The sequence below is a fragment of the Podarcis pityusensis genome, assembly GCF_964106645.2.
Source record: "Podarcis pityusensis genome assembly, chromosome: 16".
Lineage (NCBI taxonomy): Eukaryota > Metazoa > Chordata > Lepidosauria > Squamata > Lacertidae > Podarcis > Podarcis pityusensis.
In genome coordinates, this window is record NC_138041.1 from 12,757,171 (window position 1) to 12,781,170 (window position 24,000).

The window sequence follows — 24,000 nt, forward strand, 5'->3', positions numbered from 1 at the left end:
GTCTTTCCACCCTGTGTCTAGCTGGGGAGGCAATGGAGCATGGGGAAAGTGTGTGGCATTCACAATTGCCCAAATCAAGGCAGAAGATAAATTCTGTGCTCTAGCAAAGGGCTGTCATGTCTCAAGATGCATGTCGGAGATAAGGCTTCCCCCCTCCCCTTCTGAAAAACAGGTCTGGAGCTTATGATTTTTCTTCTTTGGCTTTTAATAAGAATGGAAAGGGGAAAATCAGGCAAGCTACTTGGTCACAAGCAAGAGGAAGGAGGTCTTTGCCCCGTCAGCCTCCTCCCAGGCATGGTCTTCCAAAAGGTGCTCTGATCCTGTCACAGAGACAGCTTTGCCCAGGATGAGTCCTGCCAGTCTCAGCAAGATGAACACAGCAAAGGCCAGAAGGAATTGCATACGCGGTGACATCAAAATTGCCACTCCCAGAGCCTTTAGCAATTCGCCCTGCTGTAACAGGGACAGAGGGAGCCTCTTGTGGAACACTGCATCTCCTCAGAATACAAAAACAGTTCAGGGTATCACAGCAGGCCACAGCATTTTATGTTGTGGGTGCCACACTGCCCCTCTTAATCAGTTCCTTCACCAACTGTTGCCTGGTCAGGGCACAGAGCAAAAAGAAATCACGCAAAGGGGGCACAGAATTAGCATTCCACGTTCAAGGGGAACCACTGGGCACTTGGAACAGCTGCACCTAGGCCTTGCTTCCCATCACCACAACCCCATGGAGCCACCCCCACCCACTCTTGACAGGACGGTACCAAGGCTTGTAGCCTCCCAGGGAGTGGAAGCACATCTCCAGACAAAGTGCTTGGGGAGGGAGGTGGGAACAGAGGAAGCCAAGGCCAGGCAGGTACTTTCTGGAAAGTTTTAATCTAGAACCTGTAAAACTACATCAAACGGCAGCGTCCCTAGAGGGGGGGGAAGGGGATGAACAAAAAAGGGACATGATTTTTTCTTTTTTTTAAAAAAGGCATTTTGTGATCAGAATTAAAAAAAAAGTAACCACTCACAAAACCGAGGTATCAGTACAGTTATATACAAACCAGATTTGTGTGTGTGTGTGTGTGACAGTGGTGGGGTTGAAGGAGCTCAGTACAGACTGCCAGGGTGGGGAGCCCAACCACCCCAAAGAGGATTGAAAATACATTCTCAAGTGGTGATATGACAATGGAAGAAACCCATCTTGAGGGGTGGTGGGGTGAAGGGGAGGGAGGAACAAGAGAGGTAATTGCAGCCAGGGTCCCATTTTTCTCTTGTGCTTTGGAAAGAGGAGGGGAAAAGCCGGCTTGTCAAATGGGAAGGAAGGGCAGGCTGTGCTATCCTGCTTTTGTAGATGCAGGGAAGGAGGTAAATGGGAGGGGGAGCTCCCCTTATCTTCCACCATACTGGTAAGATACTGGTGACCACTGCTGCAACCACTACCTGGGCAGGGAGAGTGTTAACAGAACCCCCCCATACCCCACCACAAAGCTCTTCCTCTTGCCCCCAAACATCAGCATGACCTGTGTATGTCGTCTTCCGTAATGGAAAGACTGGGGCAAAAATAGCTGTTCCCCCAGCTAATGACGCCTCAGGCAACTCTCCCCACAGGCAGATGGTGCCACTTGCTTTAATAACAGCCAAAGCCACTCTTGGGCACAGAGGAAAAGAAGCCAAGTATGAACACGTGTGCAAAGTTGGTGGCCAAGGTCTGGTGTGTTCCAGAGCATCCTGGGTCAGGAAGAAACATGCTGAAAGTTATCTTAGCCTGGAAGCGCTGGAGATGGGGGGTGGGGGTGGAGGCTTGGGATCAGAACCAACAAGCAAGGCACCAGCAAGACTGATGGGGCAGCAGTTCTAACCATGATGCTGTGCAAGCTGTCAAAGCCCATAAAAGAAACTGGCTCAGGCTGAACAAAGGAATGCTCTGCTCCCAGAAGCCTTTGCTAGCTTTATGCTGTTGCTCCTGGAGCTTGCAGGGAAGAGAATTGCTGGGGAGGGGGGTGGTCAGAGGTGAAGAAATGGACTGCTGTGGCTTGGGACACTCCCCACCCTTTGCTCTTCCAAGGTGGGAGCCAACCATATGCATGGCTAGAATCTTCACCCCACTATTCTTATAGGGGGTCTCAGGACCCCTGCCAGAAGAAGAGCAAATTGGAGGACAGTGCTCCTTCCAATGGCCTTGCCGAAAACAGGCCCTGATCTCTGGGAGCAGAACTGGCCAAGACTAGGAAGGGGAGGAGAGGGCGACCGCAGAACCGTCCGAACCCACCACCGTCCATCACTGGCCTGACGGGGGAAACCCAAAGGCAGAACCACTGGCACCATTATGCCCTTAGGAAAGCCCAACTCTCCCAGGGCATGAGCAAGCACACGCTCAGCAGCTGAAAGTCCACCACCAAGGAGAGGAGGGTGCGAGTGAAAGGCATTGTGGGAGGTAAAAGGCATTGTGGGGGAGGGCGAGCTCTGGCAGTTGAGGGGGCGGGGTGTCCACTTATTTCCCCATCTTTGCTTTTTGCTGTGTTTGGTAAAAATTTAAAACCCTGTCTCATGTGCAACAACAAAAAAAAGAAATAAAAGGAAAGTACCATGGTCGCCACGGAGACCAAAAGGGATGCCCCCCAACACAGTCACTATAGAGACCAACAGCCCTTGGTACGCTCCCACTACTGTTGCCACGGAGACGGGCTGGGTGGCTGCCAGCCACTACCCCACGCACTCTGTCTCCATGGCGATCCAGCAGCGGGGGGGGGGAGTGATGGAGAGGGGGGATGTCCCCAAACATCCAGCTGCCGCCCCCTTTCCCTGCCCCCCCAATCTCCGTCCTGCACCAGGGTATTGAAAAATAAACCCTTCCAGAGTTAAAATTGCAGCTTTTTACTCCTAACCCCCACCCCATGCGCGTGCAGGCTGGGCCCCCCCGGGGGGCCTGTTAAAGCTTCAGTTCGTTGGCGATTTTTGAGGCAATGTTCTTGAAGGCCATGGAGGTGCCCGATATCCGCTTGAAGCGGACACCGTTGAGGGAGAGGCGGGGGAGCTTGCACACCTCCATCTCCCACTGGACAAAGGCCTCGTGGCCCGGCGCTCCGTGCATGCACAGAAGCATGTACTTCTCCTGCAGCTCGCACTGGCAGTTGTTAGCGTCCAGCACTTTCCGGATCTCCTTCATCATCTCGTTGGGCTCCATGGAGCTCGTCGTCTTCATGCTCCAGGTGAAGCGCAGCGAGCGCGGCTTGGCCTCCCGGTTCTCGTCCCGCTCCTTGTCGCCGCTGCTGCCCACCATGTGAGGCCTGAGAGGGGAGAGCGAGACAGTGAGCGGAGAAGGGCGCCCTCCCCACTCGGCCCCTTCGGCTGCCCCCAGAAGCCAAGCTTGGTCGGCAACCGAGAGCTAGAGAGGGGAGAGACACACACACACACACACACACACACACACACACACACAGAGAGAGAGACGCTAAGTAGTAGTTTGGGAGCAACAGAAGAGAGAGACAGGCACATGGAGGAGACGGAGAGGAGGTGCCAGGGAGCAGCCTGGCCCTGCTGGAGAAACAGACAGAGTGGAGCAAAGGCTTCCCCCAAAGGCTGGAGGAGGCCCCGTGACACTGGCTGCATCTCACCTGAGCGTCTCCACACGGTCTTTGCTTTCGGGCTCATGCAGGTTCCTCAAAAAACAGAGCAGGAGAACAAGGTATCAGGCACCCTCCAGTCAGCAGCTCCTAGACCTGCTCTCCTTTTCTCCCAGGGGGCAGGGGGACGAGTGTGCACCTCTGGCAGGTGGGGCAGGGCGGGGGGCAACTCAAGGCACGGAAGGGGCTGGGGAGGGCGTCATGAGGGCTGATGCCAAGCCCACAGGCCCCCGGCATGCAACACTCTGCGCGGCATGCTGGGAAGTGCGTTTTGCCAACATGGTGGTGAGGAGGAGGGCGTCTGGGCTGGCTGGTTGCAGGTGTGGGATGTGCAGCGGCACCTCTCTCCCTGGTCCCTCGGCACAAGCAGAAGCCACAGCCAGGCAAGGGAAGAGAAGAGGAGCTGGAGTGGCAGGGGAAGAGGCTGCGCTGTGATCACCAGCTCAAAGCATACCTCTGCCACAAACTTGCAAAATGAGCCATGATCTCTCTCGGCCTCCACCTGCAATACCACCACTAGCCTACCTTAAAGGGTTGCTGCAAAGACCACGAAGAGGATGCACACATTAACGCTCGAAAATCAGTATATAGGAAGCTGCCTTATACGGAGTCATACCACTGGTCCATCTAGCCCAGTACAGTCTACACTGACTGGCAGCAGGGAGGGAGTCTCTCCTGACCCTACCTGGAGATGTTGCTAGAGATTGAACCTGGGACTTTCTGCATGCAAGGCAGATGCTCTACTATGCAGATGGTAGATGCAAGGCAGATGCTCTACTATGGAACTACAGTCCTTCCCCTGTTGCCCTCAATGCTAAATAGTATTAAATCATGCTCTAGGAATTCTAGACATTATTACAATATAAAGTAAATGACTTGGGAGGTGCTTCCCCTCTCATCTGAGCACCACTCCCCAAGCCTAAAAATACACTATGCCCAACTCTGCACCCGCTTCATAGAAATTTGCATCATAACCCACCTGCCCACTGAGACCAGTAAATGAGGAGAGCGTGCTGATGGCACCACCATGCAAAAGAAAAGGAAGAGAACAACCCTTGCCACGGTGGCTTCACAGTTTGCGGAATCCACTTACGAGTCTTGAGATGGCAAACTAAAAACACTTTGGTTTCCATCAGGTTTTTAAGCAGCCCAATGGGCTGTCCTGGGAGAATGGCTTTGTGACATTGAGAGCCAATTTTATCAAAGCTGCTGCTTCACTGGATTCAGCCTCCGAACGTTTAGTAGCATGCACCCTTTTAATTTGGTTTTGGTTATACAAAGCACCACTTCTGGATTTATTTTTTAAAGCAACTCCTCAAAACTCTTCCTGGCGTTGAGGCCAAGTGATGCTGGCCTTTTAAACTGTGTTGAGGCCAAGTGATGCTGGCCTTTTAAAATGTCTGTTTAAGCAGACATTTTAAGCTCTGTCTCTTTCTTTCTTTGTTTTGTTTTTGGGTATTGCTGATATTTACTGCTTGCCATTCTGGGTACCCCTTTCTGGGGGATAAAGAGCCATATACACCAGGGGCAGTGTGTGTCTAATCTTTGGCCTTCCAGATTTTGTGGAACTACTACAAGTCCCTCCACGCCTGACCACTGGCCATGCTGGCTGGGGAAGGCGGGAGCAAGCAGCTATTAACACCTGGAGTGCCACAGGCCCCCCACTCCTTGCTATCCTTAAATATTCCAGCCACATCCATCCATCACTAAGCCATGTGACTTGCAACAGCCAATGGAGCTCCCTCATGCCAGCTCAGATGAGAGAGGGGGCAAGCAAGCAACTTGCTTCCTGATCACCAGTGTGCTTCCTTCTCTGCTCATCCACCATCACCAGGCAGGAGGTGGGGTAGGGGCGGAGGATGGGGGGAATCAAACAATGGAGAAACCTTCACACCCACACCCACAAGCCTTTAATACAGCAGCTGCAGCTGCCTCTTATGGTCCATGGGATCAGAGAGCTGGGAGGAGGTCATTTCTAGCACAACCCCTCTGCTCAACCCCTCTGTTCTCCTCCCCATCCCTGGTCATCCATTTTATGGCAAGTAGCTCCACAATGCTAAGGTTTTAAAGCACTTGCTGTTCATGAGTAGAGGGGGAGAAAGCCCCCCTCAAGCCCCACTTTTAGTCAATTTTACCCAGGAGAAAACGTTCCTTCCTGACCCCACAAAGAGAGAAATCTGTTAGATGTTCAGCATAACTTGAAACAATAAAAAAGGTGAAGTAGACTGAATGAGGAAGGCCAGGGTTTTTGGAACACTCCAGAACCAAAAAGGTATGTAGGATTCATATCCTGCCCTGTGCCCTGGGATGTCCCAAGAAACAAGCAAAAACCCACAGTCTTTCAAAGTGGAACCTGCTGACACTTCCTGCATTTTTGTTCCCATGTGGATTAGCAACCTCCCCCTTTCTAAAAAAGAACAAGATAAAAAGGCTACCTACTGCAACCGGGGGGGGGGGGGAGAGAGAAAGGAAGCCAACCCCCAACACACCAACTGCTAGTATCTTCCAGATTGCGCTCAAAACCTGCCACAGGATAATAATATCTGCTCTTTGGGGCCATGAAGATTCCGAGGCAACCGTCTCCCCACATGTCCGCCCTGAACCCTCAAGGCAGCTGCAAGCAATAGAGGCACAGCGACAGCCCAGCGCCTCCTAACCACCACCATGCAAGGAGAAAGGGGATTAGTTGGGTTGGGGGGAGTGGGTGTGTGTGAAAGAGAAAGGCGGGGGGGGGGGGAGAGAAGGGTTTCGGTTAAAGATCAGAGGCCCAGCCTGGGGGACCAAGGAAGATGGCAGGCACCTTTAAAGAGACAGCATGCCCAAGTGGAGGAGGAGGAGGCCCAGCACCGGGTGAGCAAGCAACCTCTGCGGCTTCCCCTGCCCACCCTCCTCCCCACCGAGTCCCAGGCCAGCTCATTTGCAGGCGGCTGAGAGGCAGGCCAGAGCCAATGGGGGTCTTTCTCCACCCCACATCCCAGAGGCAGGGAGTTAACAAGCCCCCCCCCGCTGTCCCTTTAAGCATGCTCTGTGCACACACACACAGACACACGCGCACACAGACACCATTAGCAGCCAGAAGGCACAGAAGGGGGGGCGGGGAGAGGAGAGGAAGAAGCCGGCAGGGAGGAGGTTAGTACTGCACAGGAGGAGGAGGAGGAGGACAGAACAAAACCAGAGTGATGAACGCCTACCTTCTGGCAAACCTGAAAGACAGATTTCTAAAAGGAAAAAAAAGGAGGGGAAACGGTGGGTGGGTGGGTGAGCGAGTGCGCAAATGACCGAGTGACAGGAGTGCCAGCCGTGCGGGAGCAGGCCGGGGCGCCCCAACCTCCCTCCCTAAAATAGTAATTGGCAGTGGGTGTCACAGCAAGGCCCCCACAACCCCGCCGCCTCACAACCCTCCTCGACCTTAGCTCCCTCCTCCCTGCAAACTTGGGAATCTGAAGAGCCTCCTTGCTTCAAACAGAGACAGGCCAGAGGGAGGAGGGCTGAGCTGGGGCTCCCACTGCCCCCCTCCCATTGGTGCTGGAACCTTGCAGAGGGGGAGGGAGGGAGGCCAGGACCCCAGAGGCACTTGGCTGCCCCCCTCGTCCCCAGTCCTGCCACAGCCTAACTCTCCCCACAAAGCTGGGAACAGAAGCTGGGGGTGCGGTGGAGGGGCAGGTTAAACACTTACAGCAAAGAGGGAAAGGGGTTGGGGGCAGGAGGCGCTGGGCTGTACAGAATGGCTCCCCCGTCATGCACCATAAAACACCCCCTCCCCCCAATTGAGACAAAAGGCTTTGCCAGGAAACTGTGCCCCATCTCACAGCCCATCCCCTCTCAGGGCTGTACGGGAAAGAGAGAAGCCATTTTGAGACATATTCACACACACATATACACACACCACAAAAAAGCTGCCTTGAGGGACGGGTTCGAGCAGACCCTAGCTGCAAACCTCCCTGGCTGGATCCTCACCAGAGAAGGCAGCTGGTACTGACAGGGTCCAGAAGGCATCTCCTCCATCCTGTCGCTTGGAAGGGGATGGAGAAGCATCGGGGAACCCTGGAAATGAGCTTGGTTGCCACCCTCACCACCTGGGCTGCTCTGCTAAATCCTTGTCCACCCCCCACCCCTGGGATGGCTGGGCTGCAGGCGAGGCGGCCCCCACCCACCCTCAGCTTTGCGGCCTTCGCAGCACCCTAGGTCACTGCAGGAACCACAACAGAAGCAGTGTCTGGGGTGCCATCGGAGGGTGTGGGAGGCAGGCCTGGCTTGCTCTGCAGCTCAGCTGAGACTCTGCTGGTCTCCTTTTCTGAGCTGCAAGCAGAAATGGGAATTCCCAGGGAGGAGCGCATAAGGCAGCATGTGCATGCTCTTGGGGAGAGCGCAAGGTGGTTCGTCCATGGCCTTGAGCTCTGCAGTTGCCAGGAGGAAGGTGACCTTCAGCCCGCTCTTCTGATCTCCATTCCCAGAATGCCTCTCTCCAATGTGGCGCCTCCTGATTGGTCTTAACACGTCAGGGAAGCACAGGAAGTTGCCATGGAGCAAGTCAGGCTATTGATCCACCTAGCGCTGTATCACCTACAACAGGTGTGAGGAGCCTTTGCCCCCCCCCATGTTGCTGAACTACAACTCCCAGCAGCCCCAAGAAGAATGGCTAATGAGCAAAGGATGATGGGAGCTGAAGTTCAGCAACACCTGAAAGGTCAAAGGCTCCCCCAAACCTTGTCTCTGCTGGCCGAAAGTGCCTCTTCAGGGTTTCCAACAGGGGACAACTCCCAGACCTACTGGAAACTGGGGATCAAACCTGAGACCTTCTGCATGCAATGCAGACACTGTCTAAATGAGCCATGGTTCTCCCCAAGCATCCCTGGTCCAGGTGCACTCCCTTGTGCCTGAGCCCATTTGTCTGTAGACGTCCTTTGAGAGGGGCCTCTTCTCTGCTGCTCACTGCTCCAATACCAGGAGGGAGCTGAAAGGCAGGAAAGGGGTTCTCCACCCCTACATGCACACATATAAACACATGCAAACACACCCACACCCCTCTTGGTTGAATGCTACAGGAAAAAACGGGCTGCCCCAAGCTTAATTAGGAGGCTAGTCCTCTCCAACCCCTTCCAAGCACAGTTTGGAAAGGATCCGGCCAAGGAAGGCAGCTGACACTCCTGCCCCTGCGCTGGTTCTGTGCAGCAATACGGTGGGGGCAGGGAGGAGAGATGCAAGACGAAGAGGAGGCGGCTGGGGTCACAAGGACATCCTTGGTGTGGGGTGGGGAAGAGGGGTACTTATGAGGGTGGGCCTGGCTGTGCACAACACACATATATATACACACACACAAGGTAGTGAGCCTTCATGCTGCGCCCTGGGGAAGCGGGGGAGGATGGCTTGCATTCAACTCTCACCCCCAAACTGAACCCCCAAAGCACATATCTCAAGCAATCCTGGAGTTGTTTCCAATCGGCAGAGAATACCAGCTACGGATTTGGAAAGGGCTAAAAAAGGAGGACGGCTCCTCTTCCTCCCACCCCTGCCCACTTCCCTGCTCACCTGCGCACGAACTTGGAGGTGAACTTGCTGAAGATGCTCCCTGAGGCCCCCCTCCTGCCTTGGCTGTTCCCGGAGGGCGACGCGGGCGTGAGGCCGTAGGGGAGGTTCTGCTGGTCCCGGACCTGCCGGAGCTGCCCGGCATGGAAAGTGCTGCGGCTGGAGACGCCCCGCGGGAAGTTGGTGCGCTCCGGGAGGGCACTGCTGATGTTGTGGGCCGAGGGAGAGGCGACGGGGACCCTCTGGGGTGCAGTGCTATGGGGAGGGGAGGGGGAAGAGCAGAGAAGACGACAGTCAGCGACCCCACTTGCTCGCCATCCAGGAACACTCCTCTGCCTGGGCTGAACAGGAAAAGTCTTTGGGGCAAGCCACTTTCAAGGGTTATGGCCTTTGCGCCCCAGAGGATTCTGGGAGGTGGTGTTCTGCTTGTGGGGGTGGGAGGAAACACAAGGGGAGTTCTACAAAGAACCGCACAGCTGAGATTATATGAAGAGGTGCTCCTGAAATCCCAGGAGGAGTTCTCGAAAAATGGTGAGCCTGTTAAAATGGGTTTGCAGCCTAGTTTAAGACTGCAGAATAATTGCAGGTGGAATGTTGGCAGCTCCCCACAAGGCTGTGGTTGCTTAAACCCAACATGTGCAGCAAATACCTTGTTGGCAGCCAACGCTTAAAAATAAATGAACAACCCATATTTTGAACTGAGCACGGGCTGAAGGGCCTGCAATCTCAAGTAAGGGCACCAGGTGGGGGGGAGGAGGATGGGGCCCCTACACCTTTAATTAAACCTCACCTGCTGAAATCCCCTCTTCTACACAATTGTGAAAGGTGCAGAAGCCCCGCCCCCTTTGCCATTTCTGGCCGCTTCAAATCTCAGCTCCTTCCGCTGCTCACTCCTGCACCAGCTTGGATAAAGGGAAAAGATTTCCAAAGCCCCTAGTCCTCAGTGTGAAGACTAGCCTTTTGCACTGGCAGGAGGGGCACAACAACAACAAGCTGACAGGAATGAGTCTCCAGGAGAGGATACTTGCTAATAGCTTCTGCTGTTGCTGTTGACCCTGGAGATGAGGTTAAAGAGCCGCTTGCCTGAACCCCAGCTGGTGAAGTAGAGACAAACAGAGCTGAATAAAAAAAGAAGGGGAAGGGTTCAGAAGGCTCCAATTGTCCTTTTTCTGCCTGGAGAGGACAGGCAACTAACTGGAGGCTTCTGATCTCGTTCTCAGACTCCTTTCAAGCCATCCAACCTGCCATTACCTGAAGTTGGAAAGGATGCCTGTTCTACTTTCTACCAGGCAGCCCTGTTCCCCCTGCATTAGTGCTGTGCCTCCTTGGTTTTGTGGTGGTGGCGGGAGAATATTCCTGTCACATCCTACAAGCCAGCTTGTCCAAAAATAGCTGCAGGGCACCAAGTTGCCCTCCAAGGCACCACAATCCTTCCAACCCCAAAACATTTGGCTGTCCCCCTCTACTTACCTCCAGGCCCTGAGCGAGCGCACTGGGGAAGGGCAAAAAGAGAGACATGGCTCCAGGGTGCGGAGCAGGCGGAAGACACAAAAATGTTGGAGAGCCCTAGGGGTGGGCAGGGGACGGAGGACACAAGGCACGCAGAGCTGCCCACTTGCCTGGGTCGCTGCGCCTCACAGTTATTGTCGGAGGGGGGCAGCGCGGGCTTGGAGGGGTGCACCGAGGCAGACATGGATTTCTGGTGCTGTCGCGGGCGCGCAGAGCTCACGGCGGCGGAAGCTGAAGCGGTAGAAGCCCTGGAGCCTGGAGTGGTTAGGCTAGGGGGGTGAGGGGAGGAAAGAAAACACAAGCAGGGGAGAAGCAGATGTTTAAAAAAGGAGGGATGGGGTGGAGGGTGGAGGGAAAAATCAGGGAAGGCGGCTGGCTGTATCCGTAGCTGACCCAAACAGACTCCCAGTCTAGCAGGGAGGTGCCACCCTACCCACTGCGCCCAACATCTCGTTTGCACCGTTTCAAGGAGAGTTCCTCGTTCTATGAGTCTCGGGTGGATTTATTCCCAAGCCCCCAGGAATAGTAAAAAAAAAGTCATGTTACAAGGAAAGGTACTTGGGACTGTGCACAAGATGGGGGTGGGTGGGCTCTGAACAGACTGCCAAAGTAGCAATGCACTGATTATTCCCCCTTATTCCCACCCAACGGGCATGGAAACGCAGAACTCCTCTCGCTAACTGATCTGCATTCTTTCATCAACAGCCACGTTTGTTGAATGACTGGATTTATATCCCGCTTTTTGACTGGAGTCCTTAAAGCGATTTAGGGCATTTGTAAAACGGAACCAATGCACGTTTATTAAAAAGAACCCTTTTATAACAAAACAGGCTAAAACAAAAAAGCAAAATGGAAGCCCAGCCAGAGGAGGCACCAGGGGCTCTTGTCTCCCACCCGGCTGTCTCTCTGACAGTCATTTTCCTCCCAGGCAGGAGGGGCCACTCAAGGGCCTTGCAGCAAACCTTTCCTTTCCTTGCATGTGTCTGTCTCTGATGCTGTTCCCTTGCTTGACCCTAATGCTTTGTGCAAGACAGGGGGAAGGGCCCTCTTATTCTCCAAAGGCCCTGACTCACCCCGGTAGGGCCATGCTGCAGCTGGGGCCTCATTGCAGGATTGTAGGGTGGGGGGAGGAAAGGCAGCGGCTCCTCCACCTTCAGCTTTGGATACGGCACGTGCTGTCAAATAATCAATCTGTCTGTTTGGCAGCTCAGACCACATCCACGTGCTTGCCCTTGCTCAATGAAACAGAGCTGCTTCTAATCATTTCAGCTGAAGGAAGAAGGCCCTGGATCTCCCCCTCCCCAACCCATCCCTTTCTCACCATGGATACAGCCACTACTAGGTACATGGATGTCCCGAGGAAGGGGAGGAAGAGCAAATATACAATATACAACCCGGTATATGTGTATATGTGTCAGGAGCAACCTTGATGCAAGAGTGGGAATGGATGTGGAGGGAATCGTGCTGGGGTCGGGTGGGGGACGGGACACCATGGCAGTTAGACCCTAAAAAGAGAGAGCCAATGTTCTCAAGCAAAAAGAAAACGGGTTTTGCTTGTATGTAACTATGCATGTTATGTTATGTGCATGTCCATAATGGATGAGAAATGAAGAGGTCAAGCAGGGCTGCTTCTTCTGAGCCGTATCGGAAGTAGGAAAAGTGGGGAGAGCTTAAGACCAGCTGTGGATTTAGCAACTCTTTTGGTAGAGACAGGCGACCAGGATCCCGTCCAGGCGAGTGAGCTGGTTGGCAGAAAAAAATGGGTTCCTCCATTCTTCCAGTCAGTCCCCTTGGGTGGGTGGGGCTTCCTCTCCTCCACGGCCAGCGTGGAAACACAGGCTAGCAGCCTCTTCAGAAGCTGATGAAATAAACCCTGCAGGCTAGTAGCTAGTAGCCTAAGACCTGGCGGTGTGCTGACCCAAGGGTGGTGGTGGGATCAACACGCACCGGACTGGCCTTAACTGCAGAGGGTCCACAGTTCCAAGATGCATCCGGCTCATTTAAAAAGGCTATGTTGTAGGGAAGGTCTAATACTTGCCTAGTTCTCTCTGAAGTGGCTCAAGCTGTGTTTGAGCTCCACCACTTCAGGCTGCCAGTGGGGGAGTGGGGTGCGAGAGAGCTCATAGGAGGAGATGCTCCTCCAATGCTGCAGAATTCTCTGGGGAGAAGGTGGGGCAGAGAAAGGAGAACTCTGCAGGGAGCAGATTTCTTGGTTGACGAAGGGACCCTAGAGAGGAAGACCAGTTTCCATTTGGCAGGGCGAACTACGGGCCGGGGGGTGAACACTGTTGCTCCAGATCCAGGACACGTGGCTCAGACTGCTGCCGCTGCTGCTGAACCAGACAGAAGGAAAGAACAGAAGCGCCCCCCCGCCCGCCCAGCAATACCCACAGCCATCTCCCCTCTCTCAATCAATTGGCAGAACAACGCTACAAATCATTTTTCAACACTTCTGAAGTATTCCAAACTAGCTCGTAATCCCACCTTGCCGCAACCAGGATGCAGCTCCGTTCTTTGAGGACTGTGTTTGGGGAGCAGAGGAGAAGAGAATGGACCACTGACAGAGAAGGCACCCGAACCCAGGCAGGTTTGGACCCACCGCCTCTGAGTCTGTGTAAATGCAATGGCTGCCCCACAGAAACCCAGGGAACCACAGCTTGGTACAGTTGGGGAGAACTCTTTGAAACGTGAGCACTGCTTCCTCTGTCCCAGGAACTACTGTTAAAATCAGCTTTAAGTATGCAGCGCATTCCTAATATTCTTAAAACCACACAGGATTAGAGCAGGGATGGGGAATCTGTGGCCCTCCAGGTGTTGTTGGACTCCAACTCCCATCAGCCCCAGGCAGCACAGGCAATGGTCAGAGACGGTGGGAGCTGGAGTCCGGCAACATCTGAGAGGCCATAGGAGCTCCATCCGTGACTTGGGAGGGGAAATAAGGGAACCAGAGGCAAAGGTTCATGCACACGTGTGCAGGTCTGTTTGGTGGCTTTCAATCATGCAGTCCAGCCAGGCAGCAACTGTGGCTTTGCCCAGCTGAACAGAGAACTGACAAGGCAGGTCTGACCTTCCAGCTGAGGCTGCATAGTCAGCTGTTGATTTCCAGCACTGCGCTGGATGGCCTCACAATGACCTCTCCAATTTTAGGATTGCCCCTATTACAGACTGCTGGTGGATGCAATCACTTGCCTGGTGGATGCAATTACAAAGGTGCCTGCAGACAGAAAAGTTGTCAAGCCAAGGAGAAGGCTTTTGGCTGACTGTTGCCTCTTGATATGTTGGCTTTCTCAGTGCAGGAATTTCTACCCTTGAGGATTCAAACACATGCCTCGGCCACCATCTTCCAATCTCTAATGGTACATTCCAGGGATGGCTCTCTCTCTCCACACCCCACATTAAGAAATGCATGACCCATCAGGGCTGGCCCAAGACATTTTGGCACCTGAGATGGACCTCAAAATGGTGCCCTGCTCCCCACCAGGGGTCAGGGAATATCAACACCAGGATCTGCAGCCTTGGTGGGCCCTGTTGCCTGAGGTGGTCACCTCACCGTGCCTCATAGGTAGCCTGGCTCTGTGACCCATACACAAAACAGTCCTGTGGAGCCACCTGCAAAGCTGCCCCAAAACAGCTGGACACCTCTCTACTACTGAAGTTTTCTGTTCCTCCCCTCTTCCTAGTGCATCTTTATGTCAGCATCTAGAAAGCAACATAACCAAGCTGGCCTGGGCTCCAGGTCCTTACCTATCTTTGCCGTTCTGGATGGAGTTCTGGCCCAAACTGGCCCGGTCCAGCATGGGGGAGTTGCGGCTCCGGTTTGTGCTGGTTGAGAGGACGCTGTTCTGCAGAGGGGTAGAGACACCGAGTGAGCACGAGCCCTTCACTGCCCACACTTCAGAGAAAGAGAAAGGGAGTTAAGCGGCTCCAGCCTGCTGCTTCTGCAGAGACTACCTGAGCTAGGCTACCTGAGTCAGCACCCAGGCCTCCCAGAGAGTCATAACATAGGGATGGAGGAATCTGCCTTACACAGAGAGGCGCGTAGGGGTCCATCAAGCTCAGTGTTTCCCAAATGTGGGTCTCTAGCTGTTTTTGGACTACAATTCCCATCATCCCTACCTAGCAGGACCAGTGGTCAGGGATTATAGGAATTGTAGTCCAAAAGCAGCTGGAGATCCAAGTTTGGAAAAGACTGATTTAGCTCAATATATTGTCTACCCTGTCAGCAGCTCTCAAGAGGCTGCAAGGGAGGCAGGGGATCTTTCCCAAGCCTACCTGGAGATACCAGGGATTGAACCTGGGACCTTCTGCATGCAGTACATATGTTCTACCACTGAGCTTTGGCCCTTCCCCCAAAACAGGAGGCCGCCTTATACTGAGAATGACCTACTGAGGTCCATCTAGCTCAGTATTTTCTACAATTCTCCAGGGTTTCAGACCAGGAGTCATTCCCGGTTCTGCCCAGACATGCTGTACTTTCCCCAAACTTTAATTCTGCACCCCCTCTTTTTTGCAGTCTTCCAGTCCTCAAACTCCTCCTCTAAACTCTCAGAATCATGCCCTGGTTCCCTTCACCCCCGCCCCACCCGCCCCAGAGCAAGAAAGGACTAACTGTGGAAGGTGTGGGGGTGCTCTTCTTCCTCTCGAGGCTGGGCAGAGGGCTGGCAGGCACTTTGACCGTGCTGCTGGCCTTGTTGCGCCCAGCCTCCCGCTCCTCTTCGGGCCGCTTGTTCTCTGCGTTGGCTGCCTGTGTTTTCTTGGAGTACGAGGAGGATGTTGGGATGGTGGGTACTGTGGTGGGAAGAAGAGAGGGCCAGGGAGTGGGGGGAGAAGAGAGAAGAAGAGTCAGTGTGGTGAGGTCTGGTTTGGGGAAGCGATACCCAGCAAGGGGAAGCTTGTGCTTTCTGGGCAGCACCCTGTTTCACAAGTGTGGAAGGAAGGAAGGAAGGAAGGAAGGAAGGAAGGAAGGAAGGAAGGAAGGACTCTCTCTTCTAAGGAGTCAATGAGCAACTGGAAAATTCCCTGCACCCCAATGCGGGGAGAGGGAGATTAAAAACCGTCAGGAGTTTTAAATAACCTGCATGGCTGCAGTCATGAGCTACATAAAGCAGGAGGGAAAATATAACCGTGTAATTAAAAACACACACACAAACATCCCAGTTTAGTTTTCCAGCTCTCCTTGCTGGATCTCGGAATCTTAGTCCCCACAGTGCCTGGTGAATGTTGCAAAATAGCCCGTACGGATGCACATTCCCCATCTCACATAAAAAAATTTATGCCTCCTTGTTGAACAGGCAGACCCAGTCAGATGAGCAGAGTAGTAACAGTAGTAGTAGAAGTAGCAGTCGTAATAATTGTAATACAGTGGAACGTCAGGTTTCGAACATCTCTGTTGACGAACGTTTCGGAACTCGAACGCCGAAAACCCAGAAGTAGCTGCTTCCGTTTTCGAACGTGCCTCAGAAGATGAACTTCTGAGGCGGCTTCCGTATTGATTTTTCCGTTTTGAGGCTTCTGTTTTGAGTTTTCGAACATTTCGGAATTCAAACGTTCTTCCGGAACCGATTACGTTTGAAAACAGAGGTTCCACTGTAATGGCAGGGAACCCTCACTGTGGTCCCCCCCTGAGCACGAAATGTGGTGGTGGGATGACTCACCCTGGTCGCTTAAGCGGCGTTGCTTGGGGTTGGCTGATACACTGCGCTGTACCTTGTGCGATGGGGAGGGGGCGGTGCTGTTGGCAAGTTCGGGTTGGGTCCGTGGCTTCAGGGTAATGCTATCGTTGTCAAGCTGGAAGAGATCAGGCAGGAGCACGAGGGCGGGGGGAGAAGAGGCTCACTCAGTGGGTGAAGCTCTGACCCAGGCATTCCATTCATGTAATCATTTATTTATATCAGAGATGAAGAACATACACACATTATTTATATGATCTCTCCTCTCGGCTGAGGAAGAGGAGAACAGGAGTTCTTAACAGTTGCTGCTGGAGGGTGAAAATAGAAATTGGGGTGTGCTTGTGAACATTCTGAGATACAAAGCGCAGCCCCTCCCCTAGCCAAACTGCAGCCTGCCCACCCCCCTGCCCTGATCAACAGCCAAATGATGTGGCAGAACAGATTATTACCACTTCAGGCTCAAGGAAAAGATACGTATTTTGGAGGCTCCTCTGTGCTAAAAACAACAACAAAAAACCCTAGGAGAAAGATCCTAACCCAGCCTGCTCACTTTGTGATACATTTTTTTAAAAAACAAAGATCACTGCAAGCAAAACTTTAAGGGGCATTTGAAAAAAGGTATCACCCAACTGCAGACTGAAAGTGCAGTTCATTCTGCATCAGGTGTGGGGAATCTCCGGCCCTCCAGAGGTTGCTGAACTACAACTCTCGTCAGCCCTAGCCATTGGCCATGCTCACTGGTGCTGAGGCAAGTTGTAATTCTGCAACCTCTGGAGGGCCAGAGTTTCCCCCAATCAGGTGTGTTCATGACAATATATCTAATTTCAGGTGGTCTCCAGTGGTATTAAGCTTGCTCTTAAATTCTGTTCAACTGGTACCACAAACAGCACTACATTATAGGTTTCAGATGCAAAGCCACTGAAAGTCTGCACACCTCAACGGACAAGGGTGCCATAAACTCCAACAACAAGCCTCTTCGTGGTTCAGTGGGTCAGGGCTTTTGGCTGTTAACCAGAAGGTTGGTGGTTTGAGCCCATCCAGGGATGGCTGTGGGCAGGATTCCTGCATTGCAGGGGGCTGGTTTAGATGAATCTCAGGGCCCCTTCCAATGCTATGATTCTAAGCAATCAACAGGGAAGGCAGGCGTCTAGTAGAGGCTGGTTTATCAGGGCGACTGGGGCACCATCCACCAACCTCAGCCTGCCCACAGCCAGCCTGCTCTTGGCTGCCTTCCTACCTACAACCAGTCCAGGTGGGGTCCCTGCCTGCTGACTTCTTCCTCCTTGGTCTCGATGTTGTCCTTGCGGGACTCAGCAGGGAGGAGGAGGATGGTAGGCAAAGTAGAATTTGACGGCTCCGCCAGTCACTGACTCTGCCTCCACCTCCTGTTGACCTGTCTACCTTCCGCCCTGCCGGTCCAGGGGGCACCAACCTCTGCCGCAGATACCCAAAGGGACAGATTCAGAATTGTGCTTTTGCGCTTGGAAGTTTCACACCAGTGCGTTTCCACTGATGGAGCTTCAATGGGGAAGTGCTACCGCCGAAGACATGCGAACACCCAGATGTTTGCAGCTCAGTCCCTCAAACGGAAGCCACACATGCACACAAACGGACAAGGAACTCACCTCTGAATTTTTGTATCCTAGCAGCAGATATGTAGCCATGACTTCGTTATACTTCTGGCTGACTAAGGAGTCCTGGATTTCCTCCCGGGTATATCCCATGGATATCATGAGTTCTGCAGGACAACGGAAGGGAGCACGCACACACAGGGAAAGGAGAGAGACGGTCAGAGCGCCTTGAAGGGTGAATAAATAAATAAAACTGTGTTTAAAAGATGCATGGAGGGAGGGAGGGAAATCTGTGGGTACGCCCTGCAGGGAAACGATAGCCAAGCGCTTGCCCGGAAAGATCCTGCACAGCAGCAAGTCACCATCGCAGGGCCACCCAATCACCCGCCCCGCCTCAGTGACACACCTGTCCGCCGGGGATCCTTGTAGTCGGGCAGAGGCTCCACGTAAGGCTTCAGTTCATCGTCCTCGTGACCCACATTCATCCAGCGGTCTTTCATGATTTGCTATGGAGAGGGGAAGGGGACACGTTGGCTCAGTATGTGAGGGGTGGCAGTGAGGTAAAGGACAACAGCGCAGAGGAGTGTTTTCTTCCTTTTTAACGTTTCGGCGAGGATGGTCCCAGTTGCATAGCTGAAAGAGTTTCCTATTGGAAAACTGGAACCACTTGTGCAAAACGTAGGCTCTGCACACACCTCTCTCCCCAATGTTCACAGCAAGCTCCCAGCTGTGAGGAGATCTGGCCCGCTGGCCCACCTCTCCCTCTCTCCGCAAGTCTGGGTAATGCAATCCATGTCGCCACCTAAGCCCATGATTAATTCGTGAAAGACCATGGCATAATCAGCAAGCTCTCCCAGCTAGTGTACATAATAAAACTGCAAATAACTAAAATCCAAAAAAATCTATGAAAACATGTGTGATGGGACGATGAGCTGCTTGTGTGTAAAATCCTAGTCCCTCAGAGTTTGGTCAAGTTTGCAAACCTCTGTCTGTAACGGAGCCCCTTAAACATGGCTCTGTCAGTCGCTGGCAGATTCCGACAGTGGTTGCTTTCGGAATCGCTTCCAACATAAAAGCTCCTTAACGGAAACACGTCTTCTGGACTCTCTGCGTGACAGTTTCCGGCGAGGAGTGGGTGTCCCTACAGGAGGTCCTGAAACCTCCCCACTGTTTTCGCTGGAAGTGTCTCTGAGCCATCCCTCCAGCTCACTTTCCCTCAGCTCAGCTCCTCTCCCCCTACTGGTTCCCTCTTCAGCTGCTGAGTCTCTCCCAACCTGTGTGAGCCCTTTCACTTCCCTTCCTTCCGATGGCAGTTCCCTGACATCCACCTCCCCTCCAGGGCCCCCTTCATCCCCTCTCGCCCCCTCCTCTACGGGCGGTGAGGAGGCAAAACCCCGGAATGAACTTCCTTCATCTTCCGATGTCTCGAACACTTCTCTCCACCTGTTGCGGTGCCTGGTCTCGAAGTACTCCTCCTCCTCAGAGTCCATCTCCCCTTCCCCTTCCGAGTCCGAGAATCCTTCCAACTCCTCCTCCTCATCGGTGGTCCCAAAGTATTCCCTCCGGAACCTCTCCACAGGCTGAGGTTTCCTTGGGAACCTTTGATGGAACGTTTCTATCAATACCTCGTCATTGATATCTTCTGCCATTACCCAAGTGTTTTCTGACTCCGGTTCTCCTTCCCACGCTACCAAATACTCCACCTGATCCCCCTTCCACCTGGCGTCGAGGATTTCTGCCACATGGCTGCTGCATTCCCTTTCTTCTATGACCGGTCCCCGAGTGGCCATCCCTTCTCGTCCCCCCTCATACGGTGACAGTAACGACCTGTGAAATACTGGGTGCAGTTTCATGTGGTTGGGTAACCGGAGCCTGAAAGCCACTGGGTTGACCTGTTGAATGACCTCAAAGGGACCCAATCTCCTGGGTCTTAATTTCTTACAACCTCCTTTGAACGGCAACCCTTGGGTTGACAGCCACACCCTATCTCCCACCCTTATGGTTTCACCTTCCCTTCGGTTCTTGTCTGCCTGCCTCTTGTATTCTTCCTTCGCCCTTTCTAAGTTGAGTTGGAGCTGACGATGGATTGCTTCCATTTCTTCTACAAAATGCTCGGCTGCCGGGACGCTCCATCTCTCCCCTTCTCCCCCTGGGAAACCCCTGGGATGACACCCATAATTAGCCAAGAAGGGGCTCATCCCTGTGGACACATTCTCGGCATTGTTGTAGGCAAATTCCGCCAGCGCCAACTTTTCTACCCAGTCATTCTCTCTGTCATTGACATAACACCTCAGGTATTGCTGGAGGACACCGTTTGCTCTTTCCGCCTGCCCGTTGGTTTCAGGGTGCCGGGCAGTCGAAAAGTTGACCTCCACCTGCAGTAAGCTCATGAGCTTCCTCCAGAACCTGGAAGTAAATTGTTTTCCTCGGTCTGAGACCACCCTCAATGGCACCCCGTGCAACCTAAAAATGTGTTCTACAAATAACTTCGCTGTCTCTTCCGCCGTGACTGCATGCGAGCAGGCTACAAAGTGGCACATCTTTGTTAGTAGGTCTACCACCACCATGATGGCTGTTTTCCCCTTGGACTTCGGCAGATCAGTCATAAAATCTATCGACACTGCCTCCCAAGGTCGTTCTGGGGTTGGTAAGGGTTCTAATAGCCCCGCCGGTGCCCGCCTCTCCCCTTTGGCTCGCTGGCATTGCTCACACCCTCTTACATACTCCCGTACATCTTCCCTCACCTTAGGCCACCAAAATTCCCTGGTGACCAACCACATGGTTTTGTGTTGTCCAAAATGCCCCGCCGTGGGGCTGTCGTGCAACTGCTTGAGTACCCTCCCCCTTAAGTCTCCTTCAGGGATATACAGTGCCCCTTTGTAATACAAAGCTCCATTTCTTTCCTCGAAACCCCCTGGTTCCTCTCCCTCACCCCTAAGACCTCTGAGCTTATTCTGGGCGTATTCATCATTCTCTGTTTCCTCTACCAGTTCTCTTTGTCCCACCAATGCCGCCCCACACTCCCAGCGGTCCTCTGGAATGACATGTCTCTCTTCGGGTGCTCCCTCCCCCTCCAAATATTCAGGTTTGCGTGAGAGAGCGTCCGCCCTAATGTTCTCTGGGCCTGGCACGTAACAAATCTCAAAGTTAAATTTGGAGAACTCCTGGGCCCATCTCACTTGCCGTTGGTTGAGCACTCGTGCCGTCCTCCAATACTCTAGGTTCTTGTGGTCAGTGCACACTTGCACCTTATGTTGTGCGCCAATTAGCAGGTGCCTCCATCTCCGGAACGCCTCATGAATGGCTAGTAGTTCTCGGTCATACACCGTGTAGTTCCTCTCGGATTTGTTCAGCTTTCGCGAAAAAAAGGCACACGGTCTCCACTCTGACTCCTCCTTCCCTGGCTGCAGAAGCACCGCCCCAATCGCTCTGTCTGATGCGTCAGTTTCCACTCTCATCGGTTTTTGTAAATCCACATGCAGGAGTTGTTGTTCCGAGGCGAAGGCCCTTTTTAGTTCCTCAAATGCTCGCTCCGCCTCCTCAGTCCAAACGAACTTCTTCTTACTGCTGAGACAGTCCGTAATGGGCGCCGTCAGGTGGGCAAAGTTTCGGATGAACTTACGATAGAAGTTCCCAAATCCTAGGAACCTCTGCACATCCTTCCTTGTTTTGGGTGTTTTCCATTCCAGCACCGCCTGGACCTTGCCGGGATCCATGGCCAATCCCTTGTCTGACAGGCGATACCCCAGGAATTCCACCTCCTTGGTATGAAACTGACACTTCTCCAGTTTCACCCACAGCTGGTTGGCTTGCAGCCTGCTCAACACTTCTCTGACGTCTCTCACATGCTGCTCCTCATTCTCAGAATACACCAACACGTCGTCTAAGAAGGCCACACAATTCTTGTAAAGCAAAGGCCCCAGGACGTGGTTCATAAACGATTGAAAGCACGCGGAGCCTCCTTGTAGGCCGAAGGGCATAACTAAATATTCAAATGCCCCCAAAGGGGTGAACATGGTGGTTTTCCATTCATCCCCCTTCCTTATTCGTATCAGGTTGTACGCCCCCCTTAGGTCCAGTTTAGTAAAAATCTTTCCCTTCCTGACCCTTGTCAAAATGTCGTCAATCCTGGGCATAGGGAAAGCCACTGGTTCTGACACTGCATTTAAGGCCCTGAAGTCACACACAAGCCTCGGCTTGTTCGTGTTTTTTTTATCCACAAAAAACACTGGGCTGCCCCCCACCGCCCTGGACTCTCTGATGAACCCTCTCTTCAGGTTCTTGTCAATGAACTCTCTTAGCTCCTGCATCTCTCTGTCTGACATGGCGTACAGCTTGCCTACAGGGAGCTGTGCCCCAGGGAGTAAATTGATTTGACAGTCAAAGGGTCTATGCGGGGGTAGTTGGTCAGCTTCCCTTTCGCTGAAGACGTCGCGGAGATCTGCGTATTGTCGTGGTACCTTCACGTTCTCCGTTACTTCAGTCCCTGCTAGGGTGGCTTGGGCCCCTGCCAAACCCTTTCCCTCTTTGCAGTGTTCTAAGCAATGTGCTGAACCAAAAGAAACCACTCTCTGATGCCAGCCCACCAGCGGATCATGTAACGCTAGCCAGCTCATCCCCAATATAATGGGAGCTCCTCCCAAAGTGGCCACATTAAACGCTATCAGTTCGGTGTGCCTTGCCACCTTCATTATCATTGGGACGGTCTGCAAGCTGACTTCTCCTCCCAACAGCTCCCTGCCATCGATCGTGGTCACCTGCAGGGGGTTGCTTAAAGGGATCGTCTGTATCTGGTGTTCAGCTGCAAACTCTTTGCTCATGAAATTGCAGGAGCTGCCTGAGTCCAACAGCGCCTTTATCTTTAGAGGGTGTCCGTTTGGCAGCTCTAGCGCCACTTCTATCACTAGGGCGGGTTTAGGAGGTTCGGGCGTGGGCACTTTCACTGCTCTTTGGCCTGGCTGCTGTGCCCCGACGGTGGCAGCCAGGCGTTGGCTTTTACTTGCTCCGGTATTTCTTCCTCTCTTCCCTCCACAGCTCCTACCATCCCTTGCCATTCCTTCCTCTGGGGGCAGACTCTGGCAAAGTGACCTGGCTGTTGGCAGAGATAGCATTTCCGGGCGCCTTTTCCCTCCTTCTTTCCCCCCTCACTGGGCTTTGAAACTGCGCGCGCGCGCGCTGTTCCGATTTCCATCGGCTCTGCCGGCGGGAAAGTTGGCTCTGGAATGTCTGGAATGCGGAACTCCTTCCAACTTTCCCCCTTCCCTTCCCGCCTCTCCAATGCTCTCGCCTCCTGGCGCGCTCCTATGGTCAGCGCTGATTTGGTCAGCTGGTCCATAGACTCCGCCCTGGGCGCCCGGGAAAGTTCGTCTTTCACAGCCGAAGAAAGCCCTTCTTCAAAGAGCATTTGAATGGGTTCCGCCGATAGATCCCACCCCAATTTATGGATCAACATGGTGAACTCAGTCCAGTACTCACGGACAGATCGGCTCCCCTGTTTGCAAGCCATTAACTGTCTGCGCACCACTCCCTGTTCAATATCGCTGGAAAACATCAGATCCATGGCGCGAAAGAACTTCATCGTGTCCTTTAGGACGTCACTATTCGCTGCCATCAGGGGTCTAACCCAGTCTCTCGCCCCCTTTTCAAGATGCCCAATCACGAAAGCCACTCGTGATTCCTCGTCAGGGAATTCATCAAACTGCAGATTGAGGGCATATTGCATCTCTGTCCGAAAGCCATGATAGTCTTTGGGCTCCCCCCCAAACTTCTGCACCAATCCTGGTACCTTTCTGACGAGCTGGGTGTCTTTCCCCTTTTTGTCTGCATCCTGAGCCCTCCTCTCCTCAAGCCTCGCCGTCTGCAGCGCTAGCTGGACCTCCAACACCCGGTACCTTTCTTCCAGGCTTGGACCCGCTCCAGCTCCTGCTTCTCCGGTTCCGGCTGGGTTGCTCATGATGCCTTCTCCTGCACAAGCTGCTCACGGAGACTGTCGGAATGCTGTGATGGGACGATGAGCTGCTTGTGTGTAAAATCCTAGTCCCTCAGAGTTTGGTCAAGTTTGCAAACCTCTGTCTGTAACGGAGCCCCTTAAACATGGCTCCGTCAGTCGCTGGC

At 53.3% G+C, this 24,000-nt stretch overlaps 1 protein-coding gene across 11 annotated transcripts in view; it reads right to left on the reverse strand.

The window, feature by feature from the left end:
• Nucleotides 1–187: 187 nt before the first annotated feature.
• The window catches only part of MARK2 (microtubule affinity regulating kinase 2), a 122,123-nt gene continuing 98,310 nt past the window's right edge, over nucleotides 188–24,000 (reverse strand). For 4 of the 11 annotated variants that reach the window (XM_080985687.1, XM_080985691.1, XM_080985692.1 and 1 more), the window contains exons 10-19: nucleotides 18,293–18,392; nucleotides 17,941–18,053; nucleotides 16,301–16,433; nucleotides 15,256–15,434; nucleotides 14,391–14,488; nucleotides 10,757–10,915; nucleotides 9,141–9,392; nucleotides 6,803–6,829; nucleotides 3,603–3,647; nucleotides 188–3,275 (exon numbers count right to left, since the gene is read on the reverse strand). In XM_080985687.1, the coding sequence (XP_080841813.1) occupies nucleotides 2,918–3,275; nucleotides 3,603–3,647; nucleotides 6,803–6,829; nucleotides 9,141–9,392; nucleotides 10,757–10,915; nucleotides 14,391–14,488; nucleotides 15,256–15,434; nucleotides 16,301–16,433; nucleotides 17,941–18,053; nucleotides 18,293–18,392 (1,464 nt within the window). In that variant the 3' untranslated portion in view covers nucleotides 188–2,917. The remainder of the gene's footprint in view (nucleotides 3,276–3,602; nucleotides 3,648–6,802; nucleotides 6,830–9,140; nucleotides 9,393–10,756; nucleotides 10,916–14,390; nucleotides 14,489–15,255; nucleotides 15,435–16,300; nucleotides 16,434–17,940; nucleotides 18,054–18,292; nucleotides 18,393–24,000) is intronic. The other 7 variants (XM_080985694.1, XM_080985696.1, XM_080985693.1 and 4 more) reach the window with 7 other exon arrangements.